The sequence below is a fragment of the Anas platyrhynchos genome, chromosome 7 (genome assembly GCF_047663525.1).
Source record: "Anas platyrhynchos isolate ZD024472 breed Pekin duck chromosome 7, IASCAAS_PekinDuck_T2T, whole genome shotgun sequence".
In the NCBI taxonomy this organism is placed as follows: Eukaryota; Metazoa; Chordata; class Aves; order Anseriformes; family Anatidae; genus Anas; species Anas platyrhynchos.
Window position 1 is genome coordinate 31,419,175 of NC_092593.1, and position 22,229 is coordinate 31,441,403.

General features: G+C 47.4%; 1 protein-coding gene across 1 annotated transcript; it reads right to left on the reverse strand.

The window, feature by feature from the left end:
• Positions 1-1,176: 1,176 nt before the first annotated feature.
• Positions 1,177-22,191, reverse strand: ATIC (5-aminoimidazole-4-carboxamide ribonucleotide formyltransferase/IMP cyclohydrolase). Its single transcript, XM_038182481.2, has 16 exons — positions 22,031-22,191; positions 21,545-21,671; positions 19,976-20,052; positions 18,810-18,876; positions 16,330-16,418; positions 14,195-14,346; positions 13,911-14,067; positions 12,887-13,012; positions 12,639-12,746; positions 11,316-11,401; positions 10,356-10,445; positions 9,059-9,187; positions 8,044-8,136; positions 2,402-2,584; positions 1,874-2,029; positions 1,177-1,513 (listed from the first exon to the last, which is right to left on the reverse strand). The coding sequence occupies exons 1-16, from the start codon at positions 22,050-22,052 to the stop codon at positions 1,394-1,396; spliced, it is 1,782 nt and encodes a 593-aa protein (XP_038038409.2). The 5' UTR covers positions 22,053-22,191; the 3' UTR covers positions 1,177-1,393.
• Between the last annotated feature and the right edge of the window lie 38 nt (positions 22,192-22,229).

Here is a 22,229-nt window from a genome sequence, read left to right on the forward strand (position 1 = left end):
CAAGCGAGGAGTGGAAGAACAGTGGAAGAGTCCCAAACACAAATTTTAAGGCGTAAGCTAACAAAAACCACAATGACTCTAACGCTGATACTCCACGGGAAGCAGTGGCGTGGAAAGCAGTCAGGCTGGCCAGGGCTGGGGTTAACACAGCCAACAGGCGAGCTGTTGAGTAACGCACTTTTATTCTGGGCTACTGTCTTAATCCATACAGCAACAAGATTTGAGGAAATCGCAGCCTCTACATGCCACAGCCACTCCAGGCAGCCTGTTCCTGGCTCTGGCCACCCCACAGACAACTCCTCTGCAGCCCTCGTGCCCTAAAAACAACAGGTCTCCACCCCAGGTAAACCAAAATTCACGCCCAGGCAGGGCAAGAGCCAGAAGCAGGACCTGAATTTCCCCCCTTGAGGCCCAACCCCTAGCACCGTGCCCCTCTGCTTGAGCAAAGCAAACACAGGCAGACTTTCCCCTCCGTACCAGTTGAGATCAGAGCCACGACAGATGTGTTTGTTGCAGAACTGCAGCTTGCTCCTTGCCAGAACTGAACAGATTTTATAAAATGAAACCAAAAAATCCCTTTGAAATGGTTACAGGGATTGCCAGCAGAAATGTGCCTGGGCTGTTACTTTATTCATCTCACTGTGCTCCAGATTTTCACTTTGTTTTTCTAATCAGAGTTCAAATCTGCTTTATGCAAATTGCACACAGTGGAGAACGGAAGCAGCTTCAGGCAAGATGCTTCCCAGATGCCTGTGCATGAACTCTGAATTGAACTCTCCCTACCAGAAGCGTGTCAAATGGGCAGAAAGGAGACTCTTCACCTCTAAAACAGCAATTCGACACCGCCGCTCAGACACAGGCACATCCAGGGCAGGGCTGGGTACTGAACCTGAGATTATCTCACACAAAGGATCTGCTTCCCTCTCCTCACAAGGAAAGGGGATAATGGAGCGAAGCACCTGGAGGACAGTACCTGCAAACTCCCAAAAAAGGGGCTCAGTTCAGTTTACAACCCAGATTGTTATCAATTCATCCACAAGCTGGCCTAAGCCAAGCTTCCATCCCATCCCATCACCTCTCTCGTGAATTGGTGAAGTCCGGGCCGTAACATTTGCCTCAGAAATAAGCTTTTTCCCTTGGGACACAGTACCTGGACGACATACGACAAGCTCCACATGGCTAAGAACCGTGCGTTTATTTGTAAAAGGCTTATTTTCTACATTAGAGGCCAACTGCTTGCACCTTCACTCCCTGTTAAGACGAGGAGAAGTCTTGTTTGCAGATCCTACAAATACTTGCTATGCGTAGATGGCTCGTGCCTCCCGGTTAAGCTGCTGGTATTCCAGTTACTGCTGCTGGTGAGACTGTGACCAAAGAGGGGCCCCCGGTAAATTTAGTGATGGAAGAGCCGAAGATTGGTGTGAATCAGGGTTATTCCCAGCTCATTGCACGCCTCGATCACAACCTCGTCAGCAGCGGAGCCGGATGGGGCGGCGATGAACTGTACCCCGCTCTGAACAAAGAGAGAGAGAGAAGGATTAGAGGACAAAAAAACAAGATCCCGCTGAAAAGGAGCTGGCAGCCCCGGCCCTTCATTAACATCCTACTCCGCTATGGCTGAACAAACAACGGCCTCCACTCCCAAAGCACGCCAAAGGGGAGCTCCTCATTTTTTTATTTTATTTATTTATTTTATTATTATTATTTTTTTTTTTACAATGTTAATACTCTTTTCATCCTAAATCGACAACCTAAGCAATGGCTGGGTGATTACCGTTCAGGTGAGACCAGTGACCCCAAGAACACCCTGCCCAGAACCCGAACAGCCAGCCCGCTCTGTGCAGTCCCCCTGACACCCCGGCCGTGATCTTACCCGTTTAGCTCTGTCCACATTATCCCTAAAAGGGAAGAACGCGTCGGAGCTGAGGGAGACAGCGCTCAGCTTGGCGATCCACTGCTTCTTCTCCGCTTCGGTTAACTGTGCGGGCACCTCGTCAAACATGGCCTGCCACTTCGCCAGGTCTTCATCCTGAAAGATCGGGAGTGCCAGCTCAGCCCCAAGCACAACCTCCGGGCACTGCTCCGCTAGGAGCACGCAGGGACAAGAGATGGCACCCCACCGACACCCAGCTCTGCTGCTGGCAGCTTCCTTCTGGGAATTTTAAGGTCCTGAGTGATGGTGGGAACACATAACCACTGCCAGTTTGTTCTGCATCCTTTGAACTCCCTTCCTTCCCCTGCGCACCCCAGGACCTGGGGCAGTGGGTGCAGCGTCAGCAGGGCAAACCAGGGCACTCTGCCCCGGCCATGACGTGGCCGTGGGGAATTGACCACCCCGGCAGTAGCGGTTCCAGCTGTGGGGCAGAAGCTGAAGCCTTTGGGGAAGCCTCTCGGCACTCACCTCACCGATGGTCCCGGTGACGTACTGGTCGATGGCGTTGGAGATCTCTGCTCTCTTCACGCCCACCTTGAACTTCATGGAGAGCACGCGCGGGTGGTGCCGCAGCCACCAGTTGTTGGCCTTGTCGCCAGCCAGGCGCGTGCAGTGGATGCGGGACTGCTGGCCGGCCCCGATGCCTATGACCTGCAGCGGGTGCACAAAGCGGGATCACGCCCTGCTTCACGGGGATCCTAACCACAGCCAAGGGACTAGGGAAGACCTCCCACAAAGTAGCTGCTCCTTACTGAATCGGGGAAAGAGTGCAGGTAATTAGCAAGGAAAACTGAAATCCCCTGTCCCTGTGGCCAGGTTACAGGACTGCTTCCTGCACCAGTAACATCCAGGCCCTGCTGAGCTGATGGTCACTCTGCAGCCACCGCATTCCTTCATCTACCTCAATACAGCCTCGGCCAGCAGAGCCCAACTGTTTGGCCACAGGAGGGTGGGGTAGTCACGGCTTTGCCTTAACCAAAAGCAAAATCCCACTGCTGTAGGAACATGTGAATCTGTGAGGAGATGGCCGGCTGCCTACCTGTCCTTGATGCTTTGCAGGGAGGTTAAAGGCTGAGCCTGGGACACCCAAACACCATTATTTATCTTTCCCTGCAGGACAATCACAGACCAGCTGCGATATGCAGAGGATTACAGGGCACTTTGTCTGTCAAGCCAGCAAGAAAGTAAATCCACTGCTCAACCAGGAAGGCTGCCCAGTAGGACCATCGCATCACGTAATTATCAAGGCCCTGCAGCCCCTAGCACATTTCCTACTCTAGCAGCTGCCAGAACGGCTGGGGTTTTAAAAATAGCTGCCTGCAAACCTTGTTTAATAGCAATTGTGCCTGATGTAAGGCAGACCTAGTAGTTCTGGGACCAAGATCCAAGAGGTGACTTTTCCTTCAAGGAAGCTCCAGTGGCAGTATGTTATTTGCTCAGTTTTCATTCACTTTTTTCAGACCACTTTGGAGCCCGGTTCTCCTCAGACACATTTAACTTCTGGCAAGTTCTTCACAGGGACCATAGATTAAAATATGCAGAGGCTCCTGGGAGGCTGGTGGTCAGGTAACCCCACAAGCCTCGTGTCACAGCCCAATGCACAACGCAAACAAGTCCTGCATCCTAGCTAACACAAACAAACTTGCGCTGGAGGCACAGACAACCCCTAAGTGCTGCCACTACTGAAAGGTACGCGTGGCGAGGGACATCTTGGATACCAGACGCTGCTTCACCATCCCCTCCGGGACCAGGGAAACTCAGCACTGTCGGGGCCACCACTTCTTGCTTTCACACCTCATTACGTTCAAGACTGGAGCCAAACCAGGCAGTGCTGTGGGCTCATGGCAAGCTCTCAGCTCCCTTTCAGCCAAGACAAAACAAGATACCAGTGCATAAGCACCACTGCTGACTACTGCTGCATGGGAATGGCCACAGCAAGCCACGCTGCAGTGCCTGAGGCCCTACAAGTCCCTCTGCCTGCAGTGACAAGAGCGCTCACCTCAGGTCCACTGCTAGAGCAGTGCCAGGCAGGGCAGCCTGCGCTAAGTGCTCGGAGCACCTCAGGTCCCTGCCAACTCTGTACTCGCCCTCACAGCGCCCTCAGGGCGTAGGGATTTGCTGTTCAAGTTGTTTTGCTCTGCCTGCAGTCACAGCTTGCAAGTGCAAGGGACTGAGCTGGGGTCCCTTGAGCCCCAGGCTGTCTGCAGTTCCTCAGCTGTGCCTCTGCCACGAGCGTGTGCCAGACAAACAGATGCTAGATGCTCAATCTAACCACAGTTGTCAAACTCAGGCTGGGAACTTCCCTCCACGGCTTTCAGATCTCCAGGTCCTGCTTCCCAAAGAGAGCTCCTGCTATTTCGAACCACAGATCCGTCAGACAACAAGACTCCCTTCCACAATTTCCTCCTGCTGTGAAGCCACAGCTGAACTGTTCACCAGACCGTTCGCGGGGGGGATCGCTCCAGGGACACCGTGCTGAAGCCAGCAGTTCTGGCCAGTGCCTCAGAGTTTCCAGCTCGGCCTGCAGCAGATGGTAAAGCTATAAGTCAAAGGCTGCCCTCAAAGGAATGAATCATTTGTCTTCTCATTCATCAAGACACGGTGACTTCACCTCTTACCAGAACCATAAAACATGCTGCTGGGTACCGTTCCCCCAAGGAGCAAGGGCTGCTATCTAATATCATCTGCTCAGCTCCAACCCAGCAGCCATCGGCACTTAATAAACCCATAGGGCTATCACTATTACTGTAAATATTAAATAGATTCTATGCTTCTCGTGGTTTAGGGGCAACTTTCCCCCAGAAACACACCCGGATATCCCAGAAACACACCTTCAGACTTGGATTTGGGGGTGCCTATCTGCAAGGCACAGAACTGTTGTTATAATGGCATAAAAGGCAAAAGAATGTGAAAGGCCTCTGCTTTATGCCTCCTCCTGATGAGCTCACATTGTTCTCCAGTTTACTGTTCCAGCCCGGGAGGAACATGGTAATAAAATGCACTTCATGGGAAAATGTTGAGTCAGGGAAAGCTCAATCCTTTTTTTGTCCAAAAGGATGTTTTGACGCAACACTGCTAGGGAAGATTTCTTCAGTCTAGACTGGAATTTCTTGCCTCAGGAGGAGAAATCAAGAGGTTGAGTTTCTGCTTAATACACCCTACAGCCTGGTACCCGGATCTCTCCACACACAGGTCTGTCTCAATGTACCTATTCTCCCTTCTTCACTTCACTTCTTTCCGTCTGTTCCTTCTTCCTATACCTCATCTCTTCCTTCTTCAACCGGCAGCTTGCTTCCACATGAAATCTTAAACTTCAAAATCCTCCCCAAAGCCTGCCCACCCCCTTCTGTTTCCTGCCTCTTTTAGACAGAAAAGTTAATTAGGTTTCTGTCAGAGTTTAATCTACTGGGGAAAGAAAGTGCTTCTGCAGGGCCTGCTTGGGCTCAAGGGAAAGGAGACAGCAACAAAGAGCGGGCAGAAAAAATAACAGAAGAAACTTGGGTGAGAACTGAGAACTGCTTGACCAGAACACTTTGGCTCAAAGGAAAGCCAAACGTGTCCCACGGCTGGAATAGCATACAGAAGTGTGGAGTGGATGATGTCCAAAGAGTCCTTGCAAAATGAGGTAGATTAGCCTGGATTTAGTCAGATTTACCCTGAGTAATGAGTGAAAACTGAAATCCTGAACGCATTTGGAATTATAAAACCAAATAAAGGACTTCACAATTGGGAAGACAAACAAGCATGGCAGTAACTGACAAATGTCTGTGGCATTGGTGGAAAACAGGTAAACCACCAATTCTGTTTTATCCTACTGAGAACCAGAAAAGAATGTTTTTAAATCGCTACGTTTAAACACGATGGTAGCATTGAACACAGTGTAAATCAACACGTTACAGACTTTGGCTTCACTGGGCTGAAAGTCAGACAAAATGAGTGAGAGTGTTTATTGCAATTAGTGGCAGCTGGCTTCCTGCAAATTAAGTGACACTCAAGTCCATAAATGCTTCCTCCCACTCCATCCTTTCCTAGGACTTATTAGCACAGAGCACCAGCCCCAGCTGGAGCAGCCGATGAAGCCAAGCTGTCAAAAAAAACCTTCTGGTTATCTGATACACGAGTTCTGGAATGCAGCAGCAATGATGTGAGGCTGAAATAACCCCTGCAGAAACAAAAGCAGTGGAACTGGAAGAATTCTGGATTTCCCAAGCTTGGCTCACGTAACCTAAACAAGTCAGATCATGGACATGCACTTCAACCCTAACAATCTGGAAATCGCTTTGTCCCTGGTGCTTGATTTGCACCCAGACGCTCCTGTACTCATCTGACAACAAGCGTCGGTGGGTGATGTGACCAGCAGTGAGTTCTGCACAGCACCACCCAAAGGAAATTTTCAGAGAGCCTTTTTTCCTGCCCCATCTGTACCTTGGGAACAATGGTCTCACTACTTAGCAGTCCCAAGAGACTTTTTAGACGTTTTCAAACTAGGAGAGCTGCCATCTAAGCTTCTCCAACACTGCCTGTAGCATGCCGCTCTGCTATCTCTGCATTTGGACTGCAAGGAGTCTCTTTAGGAAGACGTCAAGCTTTGATTTGAGGCCCCCAGCACCAATTTCCCACCTTTGTGACTAAGCAATTGAACGGCTGATCTCTGCTGTTAAAAACAAGGCATTCATTTCTCAGTGCAGCGTACAGACCTCTGATCTTCGCCTTTCTTGTCACATATACAGCAAACCAAGACAACACACGTTAGTATGTAATTAAAATATATCCCTGCAAATACACAAAACACCCCTGAAGCCAGGCTAGTTAAATCGCTCTCTGCCCACAGTGCTTTCAGTCCTCCGTCGTGCCTTCCTGCTTCCATCTGGTGCGTGCATTACCACACACGTTTCAGAAACAGCTGCAGCGCCACGGTAAGCCCAGGCTTACAAAAGCACTGAGGAAATTGCTGTTGGACTAAGGGAAAAGGAGCAAAGATAGTGCCACCTTTGTTCTGGGGCTACAAGAATTAGTGCTCTTGAGAACAGAGAGCCATTTAAATGCAAGAAGAAAAAAAAATGAGGAAAAAGAAAAGAAAAATGCTGCATCTCCAGAGACGTGTTTTCAAGAACCACACAGCACATGACCCTAGAAAATACTGTGAGGCAGCGCTGCAATGTTTTCAGGCTGTAATAACAATCTGACACACGTAGACATGTAGCACTGCAAAAAGAACAGTGCTGCAGTTCATTCAGTCTGCACCTAAAGTGTACACTGTTTGATCCATCCTGCTGAATTACGATGATCAAGACCAAAAGCATTCTTTCTGATTTTTATGTTTTATTTCTTATTTTTAAATAACCCTAGTTATGGCAAAGTTGCCATGGAGAACACAGAGCCACCTAAACAACAGCATTACAAGAATGAGCCTCTGGGCAAAAAATGTATTATTTGCAACACATTTACAACAACTTTCGCATAACTGATTTAAATTGAACACCTAGTAAGAGCTTGGAAAGATTTCATAATTCACAATTCCTGTCTCACCTACGCAGTTGATAATAGCCCTGTAAATTCCAACATCCTTCAGAAGCATTTAAACATCAGGAAGCAAGGAAGTTTTCTAGTGCCCCAAAGGGGAAAAAAGAAACCACATCTCATCTCTCTTATATAAAACATAAAATAAAATAAAGCTAAGAACCATGTGGACAGTCTGAACCTAGCTGTGAATAACTACTGTCATTTCCTAAGGCTCTGTACAGACCACAGCATATGCACATGCTCTCAAAAAATGGTAAAAAAATAAAAAATAAAAAGGCAGAACAGTTACAAAGAAGTGACTCGAGGCCTAACTTGCAGAAGCACGTTAGAGCTTTTCCAACCCTGTCGTTGAAAAAGCCAGCCCTGTCATTACCCCAGGAGAAATATGTTGAGTTTGGGTTTTGAGGCAGCTTTGAGAGAAGCACACGTTTAGCTCCTGTTCTGCATGGCACTGTGTGGGGCCGTTCATCTGTACCTGTTGAGCAGCTTCCTGCACTAAGTGATTTTAAGGCTCGTGCCTGAGGAAAGCGAGCAGTGAGCAGCCTGGCTGTGAAAGCACGCTCCCCAGGGCCCTCCGGTTTGGTTACCTGCCCATCCTTGGCGTAGCACACCGAGTTGGACTGGGTGTATTTGACAGCGATGCTGGCAACAATCAGGTCTCGGACGGCAGACTCGGGCAGCTGAAATGAAACGCCACTGTCAACAGCCCATCCTAATGAGCATGGCCAGCCAACTGGCTGGTGGTCTGCAAGCCTCCAAAAGCACCACAAGGACCGTGTCACCGCGAGGAAAACAAGATAGCTAAAAATATTCTGTTTTGTTCAGTTACCAACAAAACTGTTACCAGTTGGTCTGGCAGCCAACCTCGTAGTTGGTAGGGATAAGACTCAGTCCTACCAGGTCCAGATGGCTCTGTCACTGGCCCTAATCCTGTTTTCAGAAGTGCTCACAGGCAAAAAGCTAAGCACACACTCAAGTATGCACAGGACCACAATAATAATAATAGCTCACAATATCCTCATGTTTTTAATACACTCCATGGCTAATTTATTAATATGTTTTTTATTACCTCAAGGTCTGAGCTTGCTCCTGAGCCCATGACTAACCACGTACTCATTAACATCTGTTTTTTAATGAGAACAAGACCGGAGACACAGAAATAACTGACAGTTTTCTGATGATGTCAACCCTAAGTGATGAGCAACACCAGAAAGGCCAGAGTTTATGCATTGTACACAAGCGGGAGAACTGAACAGTGAGTCAGAATGAGATCACGATGGATCCTGAGCATATGGCTGTCTCATCATAAGAAATTAAATAACACGGCTTCTTGTAAATAAGAAATAAACATTTTGTTAGTCAGAGATAAAGGGCAAGGTCCAGCTCCACTTATTTATGCAAGAAATCAAAACAAAACCTAACTACCCTGATTTGCCCAAGCACTGCTGGCCAAAAAGCTTGCTGCATTATTTTGGTGAAAGCCAATTAAACCTCATTAAAATATATTAAAAGCTCTCAAAATACAACAGCGCTGCCTTCCTTGAAGAAAGCATACCAGCTTATTCTACCAGTCTTTAAGCTCATTTATCTTCTGACACTCACGTTTTTATTCTTCGTAACGATGTTCTTGAACAGTGACCGGTCAATGACTGCGTTGTTCCTCTTCTGCATGAGATGCAGTCCAAAGAGGGTCCGAATCTCGGTGTCATCGGGCTCATACGCTGGATCCATCTAAAAGCCAACAGACAGGCCGGTTAAAACTCTTGGAGCTCAAAGCCAACATGAAGCAACAGCCTCGGTTAAAGCACACTCTCTAAAGAACGCAAAAGAAGCGAACTGTTTAGGGAAAGCAATGCCAGATCATTAGAAGTACCTCACATTAACTGGAGCACCAAGGTCTGGACAGCAGGAAGTAACATTTACAGGGTGGAGACGGGTAGTACAGTTCAGATGTTCATATAGACACGTCCATGGTGCAAGCCACAAAATTCTACAGCCTTCCAGTCTTTTACAGAAAGGTAAGAACTTCTGCACAAATAGTCTTGTAGTCCTCCGCAGGAATGTTACAAATATTGTTAAGTGGTTTCATATTTGCCTTAAGGCACAATTTCCAAGCCACTTTGACGTTAAAGAAAACAGTGAATGTGATTATTTCCAGAGATTCACTCTCCTGGGGCTCATCTATGCAAGCATGCAGCACAATTAAGCTGTACAGGTGTAAGGGGCCAAGTTAAATGCAACTGTTAAACTTTGTTAAGGCTTATTTAACTTTGGTATCCCTTCTTCAGGTAATTGAGGCATGAAGTAAACCAGATTAAGGCTCCTGGCTTTAAATACAAGCGTGCACACACTTTATATGGTTTCCCTAACCATTTAAGTTTGTCCAGATCAACTTTGCTTAGCATCCCTGTTCAGACAGGCCCTAAAGCTACAGTCTTGACCAATCCGACCTCATCCTTACAAAGCTAATTCAATTCAGGAGGTAATCGCCTGCCAAGATTGTCTGCTATTTCATTCCTGCTTGCCTCAAGCTCCTGAGCCACCTTCTACAGCTCCCTTGGTAGTAGCACTACAATTGCAACGTCAGCTAACCCTTGGCTGTTCTTTCTGTGACGTTCTAGTAGAGTTCTGTGCTTATTTGTCTCTCAGATTCAGGCAGAAACAGGAGCTGTTCTGATAGCATCATTAATCCATCAATCCAGTCATCAGACATGGATAGTTTTGAAGGAATCCCAGCTCACACAGGAATCCCCCCCAAACCAGGGAACAGCATTTCGTTATGCTGTGGGGAGCCTGGATTCCCTAGTCCAGATACCCCAAAGCGATCTGGACACTAACATCTGTGAAAAGCAGACATGGGAAGAGCATCAGAGAGTTACAGTGTAGCAGGAATACAAACCTGGAGGACGCAGTAACCACCGTTCTTCTTTTTGGCAAGGATTTTGAGGGCTTCTTCCTCATATCCAGGAGCTACCACACCATCAGATACCTGCAACACACAGATCTCAGTGTCCATGTGAAAAGGAGAGGAGCTAACATCAAAAACTCTTCCTGTCATAACCAAAAGGACAAAGGCTGACCTGTCAGGGTCTGCCTGTACCATGAAGTTGTATACTTCTTTCACATTCTCATCACCCAACCTTTTTTTTCTTTTTGCTTTGTTTCTTAACAGGTTTGTGAGGGCAACATTTGGTCCACTACAAAGTCAAATGTGACCTTTCATTTTTTTCCTGAGAAGAAGTCTCCGGTATACAAGACAGCTTTTCGTGTTGTGCTTTCCCCTCCAACAAAACCATAAGCAGCATGGCACAGGGTGAACGTGCCTGGTAAAGCATTAACTCCCAGTTGTTTAACTCTGCTTTTCCACTTGTGCAATGCAGTTAGCTGTGGAGTTAAAGATGAACCCAGCAAAGTTTAAAGTGCAGCCTGGGAAGCGGCTGAGCCAACAGGTAACTTGTACCAACTGGCAGACAGCAATCGACATCCACATTCCTGCCTGGGGCAAGAGGCTCCAGTCCCCTGCTCTTCCAACTACAGCCTTAAAACAGATCCTCTTGAGAGCACAATCAGGGCTCCTTTCCAGAGCTTTACTGGGATATGGAGGTTTGCAATCACCTCTTGGACAGCATCATTTCAAGCATCAGCATCTCACAAGCTCTGCCATGCAGACAGGCAGAAGGAAAAGAGCATCACGAGAGAGGTGTAAATTCCGCACCCCACACACTGAATTACACAAATGGATCAATAAATAGTCTTAAGTAAACAGGTCAAATTCAAACAGAAGGGCTGCTACAAACCAGTGGCTCCGTCTATTGCAATTCTCCCTTCTACCTCGAAGATTTGCTGCTTGTTAACTAACCTCTCTGGAAATAATCTTAGCAGTAGGCACATCGCAGACATCAGACAAGGCAATGAAGTCACCAAAAGAAGACATCCGATCAGCACCTGCAAAATCACATCTTCTAGTAACTTATCCAGCTACAACATAACACAGAAGTCTTTGCTCCCACAACCCAGCCAATTTCCATGAGAACTAGTAATTTAATTCCACCGTAAAAAAAATAGGCCATAAGAGCAACAAGAATGAAAAATCCTACCTCAATCCCATGCACCTTTAAAGATTTGCATAGCTCAGATATTCTTTCTTCCTTCACTGCGTTTGTAAAAGCTCTAACTCAGTAATTACAATCTCCATTACTGTTAGCAGCTCTGCTGCAGCCACGATGGCAAGAGGACAGGGAGAGGCAAGGTTCATACAGAAAGATTTTAGATGAGAGACAGCTGGAAAAAGAAGCAAGCTTTTAGATGCCCATGCTCCCATCAGGTTTTTCCCACAAGAAACCAGACCCGGCAATGCAGCTAAGAGCACTTTTTTTGTTCAGTATTCTCTGTATTTAATGAGGCAGCACTCAGCACCCATCATGGATGCTCTACTGTGCAGCAAGGTCGTTCTGCTGTCACTGCCATTCTCAAGGTTTGCTCTTCTACCAATCCCTCAATGGCTTTCTGTGGGCAATGATCAAAGGTGGTCCCCAGAGTACTGAAAAATGAACCCATGCCATTGTGTCCTTTAACAGGTAGTGTGCTTTGTTTTCCAAAATCTGTCCAGTTTCTCCAGGAATGCCATGGACAATGACAGAATTAACAAAGAACCTCAGCTAAGCTGAGGAAGGAATTTTTATTTGCTGCTATAGTTTTCTTTTTTGCAAACTCTGAGCTTCAAAAGCACTGAAAACCACCCACCAAGTACAGGGCAGAAATATTCCTGCCCAATGAGGTGTTCCCAAGCACCCCACCTGCAGCAGAAGGCTGAGCGTGCTCCCAGCACAGCTACCTGGTTATCCAGATCCTTCAGCCAAAACCCCAGAGTGATGTCTGTGTATGTACACCTGCATATGTATATGTTTTAATTTAAAAAAATCTTTATAGGTCTTCCATTTAGATTAAAGAACAGAATCCAAAGTGCTTTTAGCCTCTTAGGAATAATTTACAAGTCCTGCTCACTTGCAGAGCCATTTTTGCTATGTGGGCAGCTCGTTTAGTCGGATCCTGATGGAGCAAAGCCTGAGGAGGAGGAGTGCACTACAAAGGGAAGAGCCTGCCGAGTGCAAAAGGGGCTGTTGAGGGCTGTGCTTTAAGCTGAGCTCTTTGGAGCAGTTAAGTTTGTCGCTGGGCCTCTCACCTCTGCTTCGCGCGTAGGCAGACGCGAGGGGCGTTAAGGTCTTGTGCAAGTCGTGCACCATGCAGACTTGGGCCTCCTCGTCGCTGAGAGGTATTCCAACAGCAGCACCTAGTGGGAAACACAAGCCAGGGCACTCGCACCACAGCCCTTCCCTGCTCCCTGCCCCTGGGACCTCCCCGAACTGCCAAAATGCAGAGTCTTGGCAGTTTTCAGGGAGCAAAGCATGGTATAACAAGGAGCCACCCTACCTGCGGGACTGACGTGTTTGAAGGAGGCTGCAGCAGGAATGCCCAATGCCTGCTTGAGCTCCTTCACCAGCTGCCAGGCGTTGAGAGCATCACACAGGTTGATAAACCCCGGAGAGCCATTCACCACTGCAACACAGCACACAAACAGACACGTTAGAGCAGGCAGAACCCTCTCTCTAGAGTCTGCAGAGCAAGCGGAAGAGACTTTTCCCACAAAGAATGGAAATTACTGCAAGATCGTTCTTTTTAAATGACCCTAGCTCCTCAGCAGCTAGTTAAGCACCTTGAAAAGCTTCAGTGTCTTTTGAGGAATGGGTACGCTGAGGACTCAGGAGATGCAAATTCAATTCTCTTCCTCACCCCAGGCAGCTGAAATCTAGTAAAGAAATTCCACCGAGCAACTGTCTCTGATTCAACAAAATATTCAGGCAGTAGCCAAACCTTAAGTACGTTGTGTCTCTAACTGTTGTCACAGGAGCCATTCATAGTCATGAAATTTAGGGCAAGCTTTTAACAAAATGCTTCATCTGGCATGATTTCTGATGAAAGGGCCGACAGTAAGAGTTCTTTGAAAGTCTGCTCCCAAAACCTTTTGCCCTGGCACACATAAAACCGCACGGCCGGTGTTGACATAGCAGGACTGTGAGCATTTCAGGAGACAGGAGTTGTTTCAGCAACAGCACAAGGCCAGGACAGGTGAACACAACATTGGTCTGCTGCCAAGCCTGAAAGGCAGACCTGAAAGCAGATCAGCTTCCAACGCAGGAGTAAAAAACCCTCCTAGGAAGTGCCAGAGCTGAAGTCCAAGGAAATACTGCCACAAAATGCGTCACTGCCTGCTCAGCGGGACAATGCCCTCACACGAGGCAGAACTTGTTTTTGCCAACAATCTCAAGAACAAAGTTAGCCAGACTTTCTCTCCAGAGCAGTGATACCCCCAGTGGTATATTTGAGGTCTGAAGACACCTGGCAGACATACCCAGCCACCCTCTTTCCCCAGGAGCCAGCGCAGCCTGGGCCTCACCTGTCAGGGGGAGCTTTGGCCTCATGGTGTAGAGCTGTGCAGGACTCTGGTGAGGATTCATGCCGTACCTCAGGGGCAGCTGGGACACCCCCTTGCTGTACTCCTTCCTGAAGTAGTCAGAGATGGCTGCGTCATACTGAGCAGTGTGGGTGAAAGCCTGGGGACAGAACAGGGGACGCTTGTCAACTGACAGGACATCAGCTTACAAAGGAGTTGGTGTTTGGAGAAAGGGAGAAGAGAAACAAGCGTGGCCCAGCCCTTCGCTGTGAGCAAAGGCGACCGACCTTCAGCGCAAGGTGACGCCTGGTTTCCATGGAAGTGTCTCTGTCCTGTGATGCTGCCATCTCTTTAGCCACTGAGGAGTAGTCTGCAGGATCACACACAACGGTGACACGAGCATGGTTCTTCGCAGCCGCCCGTAGCAGCGCAACTCCTCCTGCAAGAGAGGCGGGGAGGTATGAGGTGCTTCTCTTCCAGACACAGCATAACCGAGAGCCACATCCGAGGCCAAGAAGGGTCACAAACAATCAAATATTTCTGTCAGATCCGTGTGCCCACCTCCCCCAGTGCTGCAGGGAAAAGGGAATCTTGAAAAAGCACAGGGCAGTCAGCCCGTGCAATTCTGCCTGGTGCTGAAGGTGCAGACACCAGCAGCGCTGCGAAAACAGGTCGAGTGCTGTGCTAACAAACACCTGGGGCAAGAATGCTTCCAGCAGCACGGCCACTTGCTGAAGAGGACAGCTCTGCACACACTGCTAGAGCATCATCCTCTGCAACACCGAGCTGGGGAGGAGGCTCTAAGATTCGCTTCGACACTGCTGAGCTTCTCAAATCTCTCTGCAAATATTAATGAATGCTGCGCAGGTCCTCCGTGTGAGATAAAATGCCATGCTTCCCCCTGAAATCCGACTCTGCACAGCGATTAAAACACTTTACATCAGACAAGATACTAGGCTGCTGCAACAGAAAAGCAGAGGCTGGCACTGCTACATGCAGAGCGAGCGCTACTCCATAAAACATTTAATGGAAAGCTCTGCTGGGCATCGTTTGGACTAAACTACTGCAAGAAAATTCAATCCCAATCCAACCCCATGGCACAAAACTGCGCCTGCACTGTTCACGAGCTGCCAGGCAGAGCTGCTGCAGTGAAGTACAGGCAAGCCTTCTGGGGTTAATAACGAGCAAGAGCAGAATCGCTGAGGATACAGGCATCCACACTTCCAAACTCAGGCCCCAAGCACCCTCCCACGAACGAAGACCAACTTCTTTCCTTCCTCAATTAGTTTTCAGCAACACCTAGGGCACTTTCAGTGGTTCACCTTCCCTCCAGAGCTCCTGGTTTTTATTTTTCTTACACTGCCAGAGGCTCTAAAAAAGGTTTAATTGGCTCTCTACATTTTAGTAGCAAGTGTGCCCTACCTGCCCTACCCTTGCACATCAGACTCCTCCCTTTGGGCAGTGCCTGACTTCCCCATCTATGCCTTGCCAGCCTGTTAAACAGCCACTTGCCATTTAAATTTTGGCTCTACTTGAAAGCAATGAGGTTTACCCAGCCCTGCATTCGTTCTCCTACTTCTAACCCTTGAGCTCTTCAGCAGACTTCAGTGGAGAAGGGGAAAACGCCACCAAGATAACTAATTTCCTGCAAGTTCCTCGAAACTGGGAAGCAACACAGAAGACATGCAGAATCTGTGTCCACCCTCTTCCCCCCCTCCCAGAGGGGGACATTTGCAGTGAGAGCTGCAGATTTACTACAGCGTTAGCTGCTCGCTCATGACTCTCCCATTTCAAGGTGAGATTATCTGTCAAAGGAATTAGTTTGCAAGTCGCCAGTAGGTCATTTCTGCACACAGTCATCTTCTACTGCCTGCCACAGATAAATTTTCAGTATCGTACTGCTTCTGCCTTCTTGAATGACGTCTTCCATGACACACTGCAGCCTGGCTTGGTTGTCGTGAATTTTTCATCTGGCAATTACCACGGACGTGGTGCTTTGAAAAAATGATGTTGATAACCCCGTGGCTGCCAAAATGCACCTTCAGAGATGACCTGGCAACCACTGCTAGGAGCAGGTAACCCACACCAGGCAAGTGGACAGCTCACACAGAGGCCACTGCCACCGCTGCTGAAACCTGAACATGCAAGGGAAACATTTTAGGGTATAGGACCAGGCTTCCCATCTCCTCCCTGCAGCCACAGCACCGCAGCAGCTCAGTTCCTGTGACCACAGCAAAAGCATCTTGTCTCAGCAAGGCAGAATCCTGAGGAATGGCAAACTGAGTCCCTGTATTTCCACATCAAACAGATGTCTGATGATCCTTTATGGGTATGTAAGACCTCCAAATCAACAAGACACCACTTAAAACACCAGAACCATCACATCTGCCTGGAGAATGGGTCTGTTCTGCCTTTAACTTACCGATGTCAATCTTTTCCACTGCCTCTGGTACAGTTACACCTGGAGAAGACACAGTCTTCACAAAGGGGTAGAGGTTACACACCACAACTCTAAGAATCAAAGGGAGAAACAAGGTTACTCAGCAAGAAATAGAAAGGCCAAGCTTGGCTTGGCACACAAGGTATTTATCAGTGTGTTTATGGTCTTGCCTCTCAGATCTGGGACCAGCATAAAATGCTCTAGCTAAGGCTTCTTTGTCTAAAAGACTCAATGGTGTCCAGCATCAGCCCAAGTGATGTTACAATGGTCAAACTACACACACAATTTAACTGGACTCTGCATTAAACAATGTTACAGTGGTCAATGCCACAATTTACAGAAGTTGGTTAAGAGTTTCTTTAAATGCATTTAAAAGTTTAATTGTTTTGGTGCACAACAGGAGCCATTCCAAAGGATTTTGAGGTAGGCTCTCAGCACTACTGAAAACAGGCAGCAACCAATTTTTTATAAAAAAGCAAGCCCCCAGAGCAAGGTCCACTGCAAGCAACAACAAAAAAACACCCTACAAAACCTTAGAGGTATTCAGTGCACAGCCTGTATCCCATCTTACTTGATCTGATCAAGTAATTTTTCTACCATTTTTACTCTAGAAGCAGCAAATAACTTGCCTCGTCCCATCCTACCACTGCCAGAGAACTGTAGTCAAACAAGGGATCTGTTTTGATTTTTACATACAAGGCTTTTAACCCAGCACAGTGAATGCATGAAGGCACCTAACACCAAGGCATGCCCACTGTCAGCTGTGACTTGCTGTAAGGCAAACACATCCAACTCTAACGTTCCTTTGTTTCCAGCGTGCAGTGAACTCAAGGGGAGGGCATGATCAGCCTCCAGCACGGTTTTCAGAACCCCCTCATGTCTTTAAATCTCTGCCACGTCTTTTATTCTCAGTTCTATTTCCACTTCTATTTCTCTCCCCTGTCCATTCCTGCTCCTGGCCTATTGCAAACCATAGAATCATAGAATCATAGAATATCCTGAGTTGGAAGGGACCCTTAAGGATCATCAAGTCCAACTCTTGACACCGCACAGGTCTACCCAAGTTCAGACCATGTGACTAAGTGCACAGTCCAATCTCTTCTTAAATTCAGTCAGGCTCGGTGCAGTGACCACTTCCCTGGGGAGCCTGTTCCAGTGTGGAACCACTCTCTCTGTGAAGAACCCCTTCCTGATGTCCAGCCTAAACTTCCCCTGCCTCAGCAACCTGTGGACTTTAGCACTGCTAATGGCATTCTCTGTGGAAGCCAGGATAATACCAAGGTCTCCTACCTTGACTTGGGTATGTAACGCTAATGCAACTATGCAAAGACCCTCCTGCTGAGGATCAGCTCCTTTTGTTTTACATAAAATAATCCAAATGATTGCTCCGGATGCAAATGCACTTTAAGGCACTGATGTAAAAACATTACTCCCCCTGCAATTCAGTCGAGCCTGCTTTAATATGCAGCGTACTATGAAGAGCCACCGCTGCTGAGCCATCTACAAGGACTCCTGTGGTTTTAAATTCCAGGTTTTCAAATTCAGCCTGGAAATCCACTCATCCTGGGCACATTGCTTTTTAAAAACAATTTTAAAAGCTAAGATGGATTCTGGTCCCATCACCATAGCCAGACTATGCCTCCTCTCTTGGTTATACCTGTAATTTATTATGTTCAATTCAACCATTCATTTCTAAATCAGCAACCCACCACTGACCAAACTGGTTGCTCACAAAACTAATTAGTTAAACATAGTCCCAAACTGCCCCGTGTAAGAATACTGAGTACATACAGTCTAACAAAAATAGAAAAAAAAAAACACCTTAGGTATGTGTTAGTGCATGCACAGTGTTACTTGCATCTCTGGCTGCAGCTCACTTCCTTCTCATGATGGCACCCAAGCAAGTTTTTTTTTTTTTTTTTTTTTTTTAAATCTGTTTTGTCTGTACAAATGGTGCACGTTCTTGACCTGCTTTTCATGTCTACTCTTTATTTGCATGTTGAAATTCAGTAAACATTATGCAAATCTCAAAGGGTATGTTTACTAAGGAAGTATTTCAAAATCAGGAATTGCCATCTGATCAAACACCCAGAGCCATGTTGAAAGGAGCAGCACCAGCTCCAAAACAGCTGAATTCAACTCTGCAACAAAGTGTAACGTGGCCCAACAATGACTAAATGTGAAGTGTCAAAATTCACAGATAACCTGGAAAAATTAAAACCTTTGATCCCTGCAGAAGCCATGGCATAACTCTTTTGTTTTAGTTCTCTCTTATTTCAAGAGATAAAGATACATCTGTAGAAAATTTTGTTTTTAAAACCAGTATCTCCCAACAGGGATAAGCAAGGAGACTGCAGTTTTTCTGGTGTGCAGATCCCTACTGTTCCCATCCACCGGTGCTGACAGGTCTCCAATGTTTATTTTTGATTACTGATGACTTACGTCCCCCAACATGTATTTACCTTACAAGGCTGAAATCCTGTTTGTTCATATCAGCATTATCTTCTGGAATATTGCGAGCCAAGATGCCTAGTTAAAAAACAGTACATCCTTATTAAAAAAGAAAAAAAAAAAGAACTAGACCACCACCAAATGTTTTTTTAATTCAGCGCTTTTCTTCAGACTGTGCTTCTCCTCAAAGCCTTTTGACCATAATCGTTGCAATTCTAGTTCCACAGTCCTCAGTGCCTATTCCTCTACCCTCTCCCATTTCCCTGACTCCCTTGCTGCTCAGATTCATTACTAACAGATTTTTTCTGCAGTGCAGAATCCTAGAGGATTTCAAGTGCTGAATGACAACCTCAAAGGCAGACTTTGCAAGCATTCGCTTGCTAACCTTGAAACACTAAAACTGACAAGAAGTTCATGGAGAGGAAAAAGGCACCTGTCACTCATCAGCCAGCAAGACACAAAGCTCATGAAACAACTGAAGCAAGAGAGGCTGGGGCTCTAGCTGAACAGAAGAGGTGGCTAAGCTGGGGTCTAGGAGCTCAGAAGGAAATGCGCAGGTGACTGGCTGGCCTGGAGTAAGCAACAGCACAGCCTGGGGTTTGAAGTCCTCAGAGGAGACTGCCTCCAGCCTTCTCAGGTGTGTGATGTGTGATGGGCAGCAGGTTTAATTCAAGAAATCTCAAGGAGAGTTACAGGGGATGAAGCAGCAGATGAGACATCAGACTGACCAATCACTCTCACAGCTCTTCCTTGCTGAAGAGGAACAAAGAAAGGTTACAGCATGCAGAAATCACCCACTAAAGATTATGCTGTCATGCTCCGTATGCTGCGTGCCAGATTCACCCACAAGTTACAAATCAGTGGAGCTCTCTGCCTGCACAGGCCTGAAATTGGCTAAGCAAAGAACACACACACATTTACAGAAGAGCCCTGTAAATACTGGTAGCTCCAGGGAGGAAAAGCTCTAAGTGCAGAGCAACAGAGGAAGTCCTTCAGCCATCACAAGCTTCTTCCCACCCTGCGCATTATACCTCTCCTTTTGCTGCTAGAGCAAGTCTGTTTTCATTTCTCAGTTCTTCCACACAACCTATACACAGACAGCCGTCAATTCCTTCTTTCCACCCTCACTGCCCAGGGATTTCTTTTTCAGATTGAAAGCACGCTATCAACAACATACCAGCATGGACTGCAGGATGAAGGGTTTTCACACGTCCTCCTAACATCTCAGGGAATCCCGTCAGGTCTGAAACATCTCTGCTCAATGAGAAACCAGCAGGTTAATTGAAGTGCCATAATGACTTTATCTATAGGTTGAATGTTTCATTCCCATCAGGGGCAATTTACATCTACTGGCAACGCTGGTAAGATGCATCATTAAAGATGCGACCTTTTAGGTGACAGCCAGAGGTGAATATCTCTGCTCTATTCAGGAAGCAGAAGGATGCAAACACTATCCCCTGAAATGTCTCCACCATCAAAAATCAGACCAATGTGCTAGAGCCAGGTTGAATTTTAAAAGTCCTCCTGTCCCAAATAGATTTTGACAGTTACAATGAGCATCAGTGCTGTAAGAGATATAAAATAAAGGAATTGATGGACAGCAGAGAATCCAAAGGCAGAGAAGGGACCAAAACAATAATGCAGTAACAAGCAGAACTTAAAAAAAAATAAAATCAAAGTAAGAACAAATTAAGACAGAGCAATTCTGGGTTTCCCTAATAGATCTAACAGCTTCATATAATCCTATCTGGGTAGACCCTAATTAAATGTCCCGAACAATCAAGTTACTTTAGAGCCTGTCTTTCATCCACTTTGAAAATATGTATCATCCCCACAGCTGACTACAAATTACAATAAACTGGAGAGGGAAGGGGAAATGTGACCATCTTTTGCTTCAGGCTTTGCCAACAGCACAGCCAAGTAAGGAACCTGGAGACAAAACCAAGTGCTGGATAACAGAGGAGAGGGAAATCTGGAGGTGGTATATATTCATGCTTATGCATCCCAGGGGCCTATCACTGCATTCAGTGTAGGCAAAAAGGAGCCACAGTCACCTGTCCTGCCAAGTAAGTGACAGATTTTTTCATCACTATACTGTAAACGTTTCTATTTCTTTTTTTGGCTGGAGCTGGTTTTGAGTCACAGCACAGAAGAACCCAAAAAGCTTTCCCAAAAATCAAGAGCCAAAACAGCTAGAGCCTGTGCATACTGCTTCCCAGACCCAGGCTTTTTCTCAAAAAACAGGCCATCATCCCGGTAAAATTATTTGTGACAAATGATCTCTGCTGAGCTTCAATATATCCCTGACACACGTCACTCATCCTATCCCAGGGCCAGGCAAAGACCAGCTTCCAGCCAGCTGTAAAGAGCAGTACTAGGGCCTGATTACAAATTTCGAGAGCACTAATTACCTCACGGGAGACAACCTGGCTCAAAAGACAGGCAAAAAGGTACAACGCTCCTGACAGCTCTACTGGCCTCAGTGCTGAGCTGCACAGCACAACTCTCTGTCACCAGCCAGCCAAGGAGCCAAGAAGATTTTGAAGTTTGTTTCGGGGCTTTTGGTTTTGTTTGTTTCAGGGGAAACGTGTTTGCTTGCTTTGCTTTGCGGGGAAGACTTACTTACAGACTTTTTTTTATCCCATGCCAGTTTCCAACTGTTCTGTGCTCACTAACGGAGGTAATTTAAGCAACCTCAGGGCACAAGGAGCATTTCTGGTGGTGACGCACAAGCAAGCGCCCGTACCTGACAGGCAAGCCAGCATCTCTGAGGGATTTGGCGGTTCCTCCTGAGGCGATCAAACCCAGGCCCAGAGCGTTCAGGCTCTTGGCAAACTCCACCAGGCCGGTCTTCTCCGAGACGCTGAGCAGAGCTGGAAGGCAGGACGAGCGCGAGGATGGCGTTTGTAGAAGTGCGACACCAAATAGAAAAGAAAAAAAGAAAAAGAAAAAAGGCACGATGAGGAAATCGATCTGCAACTCACACACACCCGGAGGAAGCTCCCCCCGCCCTCACCCCGACGCCATTTCGGGGCTCGGCGCCATGGCCGCCACCCCCCACACACACTTTCCCCTCACGGTGACTTAGGGTCGCCACCCTTTAACGGTCGTTTTTAACGGTCACCGCCGGTTAACGGTCGGTTTAACGATCTCCTTCTCCACAGCAAGCTGTCGGTCGGTCTCCCCCCTCCCCGTTCCCTCACGGGACCCCGCACGGCCGCCGCCGCGTTACCGAGCTGCTGCCGGGCGGCCATGGCGCCGTCGGTGGGTGTGAGGAGGAGGAGGAGGAGGAGGACGAGGACGAGGACGAGGAGGAGGAAGAAAAAGGAGCGAGCAGCGGCCGCCCGCCGGGATTTGGGCCCCCTCAGCACCACGTGGGGCAGCCCGGGGAGGGGAGGGAGCGGGGGCGGGGGCCGGCGCCATGACGGGGA